The following is a 5,882-nucleotide window of genomic DNA, read 5'->3' on the forward strand; positions in this document are numbered from 1 at the left end:
ATAGTCATTATAGACATGGTAAACTCGAGAGTGAATTACCTAGATCTGGGAGAGCACTATGCTGTCTTATGAACAAATGTGCACTATGGGAAGGAAACCCAAATAAGTAAACCTCTGAGCTATTTTTATTAGAGGGTGGGAGGAATTAATGAGGTACCATCTTCTCAATTTAAATATGAGTCTTTGAGGAAGTGAGTAGCATCAGTAGCTTTTTCATGCATAATTCTTAGAGCTGAAGAGAAAATGATATGCTGGTAATTAACATTGTATTCTTGAAATGAGTTACACCAGCTTGCACTGTCTTCTGTACCTGAGCTGAAACAGTGGGGACCTCATTCAAGCTATTCTCTCACCCTCTGGTTTACAGTTTTCACCAAAGAAAAGTCTCCTTTGAACCTTGGAAGAGCACGAGGAAAATGGTAGGTTCAGCTTCCACTTTAAACATTTCTTAGAAAACTGTGCAAATGAGACTTGGGTGGCAGGGATTTTTAAGAATACATCCTCTTCTTTTTCCTTCCTAGCACCAGTTGTATAATTTGTACATGAATCGGATAGCATTTTCATATTCACGTAATAATATGTTAATAATCTTTTCCAGAATATTTATAGCCCAGAGGATACTATAATATATATACTATATTCCGGCTTTCCATTTTTCTTTTGAAATGGAACAGCCACAAAAAGAGGTCACAAAGGTCAATTCAGCATATAACATCAGTACCTTTTTTCTCAATATTTGATTAATACTGTAATTCAGATGTAGATTTAATAGGGTTATAACTAGCCCTCTGATTGTCATGGATGCCTATCAGAATGTGTTATAATATGGTTAACAGGTGAGAATAAAAAGCTGGCATTTGAAATAGGGATAGCCCCAATGATGAAATATATATTTGGAACAAAACACAGTACTTTTTTTACTTTCTGTAATTGCAACCAAATGGTTAACAGAAAACTGCAATATCACATGTATGTTTTGAACTGCTCATTCAAACTAATTTCTCCTATTTTGAAGAGTTTGATACCAATTGTTACTGATAAATTCCCTGAAGAAACTGGGAGACCCTTAGTTTTGTATTGTAGTACGCATTACACAAATAACTAGAGGTAGTGCTTAATAAGCGGGCTAACTAGCTAAATAGACAAAATAAAGTGAGAAAGGGGAAGTTGCATTTTTCTCTGTGTGAGAAGTGGGAAACTGAACACAGAAATATAAACGCGTAAATTAGCTTTGTAAGCATAAAGATCAAGAAATCCATGTTATTTAGGGACATAGACATTTTTGAAAACCCCACTATACCTTTAGGTGCCTAAATGCCATTAAGAACCTGGCTTAAATGACCTGGGGAGTCTGTGACAAATCAGCAGGGGAGAAAAAAAAAAAGTCTCATCTTGGATTCAAGTACAGGACCAGGCCAGGTGATGGCTTAGTTCTGGTTTTTGGATCTTGGACCTAGGGCTGAAGCTAGAGTTGAGTTGCTGCCTGCCTCTGGAATGGCTTGTTTGACAAGGGAGCAGGCACATGGCAGAGGGGGGAACTACAGCTTACCCCTTCACCCTGACCCCCTACACCTGTGCCTGTCTCTCCACTCCCTGATCCCTCCCTGCTGCTTGCACCCCCCAGCACATCCTCTTCTCTCTGACCTTTTGCATTAGCCTCTCCAGCCCTGACCTGGTCTGGTGGGGCTGGGCCAGGGCTACCACTTCCTCTGACTGATCTGGTGCTAAAGCAGAACTTCAGCAGAAGGTTAGGGCATGGAGCAGGGAGTGGGGCTGGGAGGCAAGCATGGTGGGGGCAGGTGGCAGGTGTTAGATACAGACATGGGGAGCAGGGGATAGGAGGGGCAGGCAGAGGCATGAGGGGCAAGGTGTGGGAGGTAGATGGGCACAGAGGGGCAAACACTGGGGGTGCAAAGTAGGGGGCAGGAACAGGTACTAGGGGGAGGGGCAGGAGCATGCAGGAAGGGCAAGGGGCTGGGGCCTGGCCCCTCAACATCCACTGCTGCTTTCCCTGCCAGAATGGTGGGCTGGGGAGAAATTGTGGGGGGGAGGGAATTTAAGATGATGTTCCACTATAGTTTTCCATATATAGAACTTAATTAATGAGGGGTCTACTTGCATTCAAAGTTATCTTGGATTTGGGTAAATATAGTATTAACCACAGCACCATTACTCTTTTTATAACAACAAAGCATAGTTTTGAATATAGATCATTAAAAATAATTGCAGCAGTGATGGCTACTGTTATCACAGGAGAGACTTATTTGAAGGGGTTAGAAATTAACCTGTTTGAGTTTTTTGCTTGAAATGTCAAATTCAACAAAGATACTTTTGTCTCTGTTGTGCCAAGGGGGGAGAGCATCCTCATATCTTCCACTTGATCATAAGCTATGTAATCCTTCTGTGGTCTCGTGCCAAGAAGAAGACTCGCATGGAAAAGACTTTTCTGACTCTTAGCAGACTTTCTCAGCTTCTCCACCTGGGTTATCCTTGGATGTGTCTTCCCCTACATTTAGTACTTGTGAAGAAACGCCTCTCTTACAAAATGTATTAAACATGCCTCTTTAAATAAATATATAATATTTACAAGAACCTATCAACATTCTATCTTGCAACTTTTTTAGATGTAAAATCCTCCCCCCTCCCTTGCTAATAGAAACACATTTATTACTAGATCTGTATTTTTTTTTTAAGTGATTGGGGAAATAAATGTATGTTTACCTTGTCCAAATGAATACTTGCCTGTCTCTTATTCACCATTCTCAGTTAAAGGGACAATGTTGAAAGGAATCAATTTTTAAAATGGTTTGGTTAAAGCCCATTAAATCTCTCTGTGGATGTATTCAGCATTAAAGGAATCTTCATTTTTTTCTGCTTCAGTTAATTTCTAAAGTGAATTAAAAGAAACAAGATTAAGGCCCTACTTGCTAGCCTAGGCTAGCTTAGCAAGAGGGGTTTCAGAATACCTTTTTGGCTTTTTCTTTCTTCCGCATGCTTTTATTTTATTATTATATTCACTGATTTATTCTTTTCAATTTTATAATTAGATTGGATAGGATTACTATAGAATTTAATTTATATAGGAAGGCAAATACAATATAATGTACTTCTATACATTTATACTTTGCAGGATAAGGAGAGGGGAGCAGTGTCACTGCCTGTGCCTGAGACTGCACCCCCTCCACAGGCACCAGCCATAACTCCTGCACCACTACCATGACAACAAGAAGCAGCACCAGTATGACAGCCTCCTCCACCTCCATTTCACTTCCCATGCTGCACCTTCCAGTGCCAGAGAAAAAGAGCGGGAGCTGGATCTGGATCTCAGTGCCCTAGCAAGGGAAATTATAGGGAAGGAGGCTTCCATGGGAAGGCTTCCATGGTGGGGTCCAGAGGCACCAAACCCTACCATCAGGCAGGTAGTGCTCAGGCCTTCGTGGCTGTCTATCTCACCCAGGATGTGGAGCCACTGCTGTATAGCCCCTTGGCCTACTGGGCCAGTCACAGCCAGATGTGGCTGGATCTGGCCACAGTTGCCTGCAAGCACCTGTCCTGTCTACCAACCAGTGTTCTGAGTGTGAGGGTGTTCAGCATTGCTGGAGATGTAGTGACACCCCACTGCACCTGCTTGAATTCTGGTTTGGTGGAGCAGCTGGTGTTCCTCAAGGTGAACCTCCTGCTGCTGGGGTTCCCCAAGCTCCAGGTGCAGATGGAGTGAATGCGACCTTCCTCACTCTGTCCACACCTATTTCCTTTTTTCATTTTTTAAAAGCCAATTAATGCCCCGTTCTCAGAACTGGAGAGGGCACTCACTGCAGCACCAGTCAGCAGGGGAAGAATGTGTCCCTGCTGAGCTTCTGTGCCAGGATGAACTTGGAGGTATTGGCCAGGGCTATGGGGAGGACACCCCAGGTCCTGGGCATGACCACTAAAACTGCACTCTGCCAGGGTTGGGGAGGCCTGGGAGGGCTGCTGGTGGTGTGGCAGCCCTATAAATGCCAGGACTGAGGATCCCCCTTGTGAAAGGTGGGTAGGAGGCACCATAACTTACAGCTACCACACACATGCTCAGAGTCCTGTTTGGGGAAAGCCCAGACCCATCATATCTTTGACAGGCATGAGGCTTGCTGGTTGCAGTGGAGTTGTGAGGCTCCAGGTGAGCTCAGCTTAGCTGCCTGGAATTCCAGCTTTTAGGTTGAAAACCCCTTTGTCAAGCTGAGGAAGCACCTGCAGTTTGTGTGTCTGCTGTTCCTGGCTGGAAGGAATAGTGTAAAGAAGCCAGAGGCTGGTATGCAATGCAGGCAAGAAAGCCAAATCAGTGAAAATGGAAATGGAGGTGTCAGGGGGTGAAGGACAGGCTTGGGTGGGGAGGGGGATGTAGCATCACAGGTAGAAGTGGAGAAGTACCTGAGGAGTCAGATGTCTGGCAGGTTGTAGTGTGTCAGAATTCCACTATACTGAGGTCATGAATTTCTGTACCTAGGTGGATGATGAAGTGAAGTTCATAGGCCCAGCTGTGAAAAGTAGTTTGTAAATTCCCTCTCAGGATCAGGCCTGAGAGACTGGAGGCAGAGTTTTTTTTGTGAGAAATGTGCCCCCACAGGTAGTTGGGTATTATTGTCTTTGATAGATTCTGGGGTGTAGTTTGTGGGGGTACTGGATGTAGTTGGCAGGTTTTATGTTTTATGGTGGACCAGTAGGGGGCGCTGGTGAATTGAGCCACCCACCTGGAGCACACCTGTGCATTGACCCCCTTCCTGGAGCACACCCACTAGCCTGGCGGTTCCAATGCCGCCACCCAGGGATGGGCTTGATTCTGGCTCTGTGCAGCCTGGGAAACACAGGCCTAGTAGTTCTCGAGGGTACTTGATATTCACTTCAAGAACTTGGGATGCTTCCCTCAGTCAGAAGCACAAGTAGTGGTCTCCCTTAGTCAGCCGAACCAAGGGGACCCCAAGGCATAATCTAGACCCACTCCCAATAAGTCTCCCATATTAGGTACAAAGGAGAACGTTACTGGTTACAAAGGGTAGGTTTGGAATAGGGTACAGGGTATAGCAATATCATAGAAATCCCATAGAGCAAACTCCCATGGCTAGGTAGCCTTTGATCATGCATCTGAGTTACTGCAAGCTATATATCTAGTTAGATCTCAGGTAGCTTACTCACCAGCATCATCCAGACAGATGAAGATTCCCTGTGGAGGCAGGCTGTTCCGTGATCATGAGTTTTGAGAGAGAGCAAGTTTCGGATGCTTCAGCTCTTCTCTCTCTCTCTGAGTTTTCCTCGTGGCTGCTGCACCTTCCTCCTGGGCAGTCCTTGACTTATATAGCCCTTGTGACCTCATTTACCTGGTCCAATGGAGGCCAGCACCTGTTAGCTGTCAGCCAACCAACTTGAAATGCATCACTAGTTGCTGGGAAGACTGGCAGTTCCTAGCTCCCCAGGGAGCAAGCCCCAATGTGATGCCAGTCACGTAGGTAGAGGGAGCAGGTTTCCCCCCTCCCTCAGGAATGTATCCAGCTCAGGTTACCTAAAGAAATAGGGTAAGGTGTGTACCCTCTGCTGCTCCCATCCTAACCAAATTGTCACAGAGCAGAGTTTTTAGGGAGAAACAGAGGTGGCCTTCTGCCACAGTTGGGTATTATTGTCTTTGATAGATTCTGGGGTGCAGTTTGTGGGGGTACTGGAGGTAGTTGGCAGGTTTTGTGTTTTGTGCTGTAGGAAGTTGGCTTCAGTTCTGGTGATGAGGTTAGGTTAGCAAGGTTCAGTGCTTGTTTCATTTTATAAACCACTTTTCAGAGCTGGGCCTATGAACTCCATTTCATCAGCCTCCTAGGGAGTAGGTACAGAAACTCATGGACTCAGTATAGACATTGGAA

The 5,882-nt window shown here is 45.1% G+C and overlaps 1 protein-coding gene across 1 annotated transcript in view; it reads left to right on the forward strand.

Moving 5' to 3' along the window:
• Positions 1-221: 221 nt before the first annotated feature.
• The window catches only part of TLR7 (toll like receptor 7), a 21,650-nt gene continuing 15,989 nt past the window's right edge, over positions 222-5,882 (forward strand). Inside the window, exon 1 of the mRNA XM_019525635.1 lies at positions 222-419. Within this exon, the coding sequence (XP_019381180.1) occupies positions 417-419 (3 nt within the window). The 5' untranslated portion in view covers positions 222-416. The remainder of the gene's footprint in view (positions 420-5,882) is intronic.

The sequence above is a fragment of the Gavialis gangeticus genome, unplaced genomic scaffold (assembly GCF_001723915.1).
Source record: "Gavialis gangeticus isolate Ggan-Ray unplaced genomic scaffold, GavGan_comp1, whole genome shotgun sequence".
Classification (NCBI taxonomy): domain Eukaryota; kingdom Metazoa; phylum Chordata; order Crocodylia; family Gavialidae; genus Gavialis; species Gavialis gangeticus.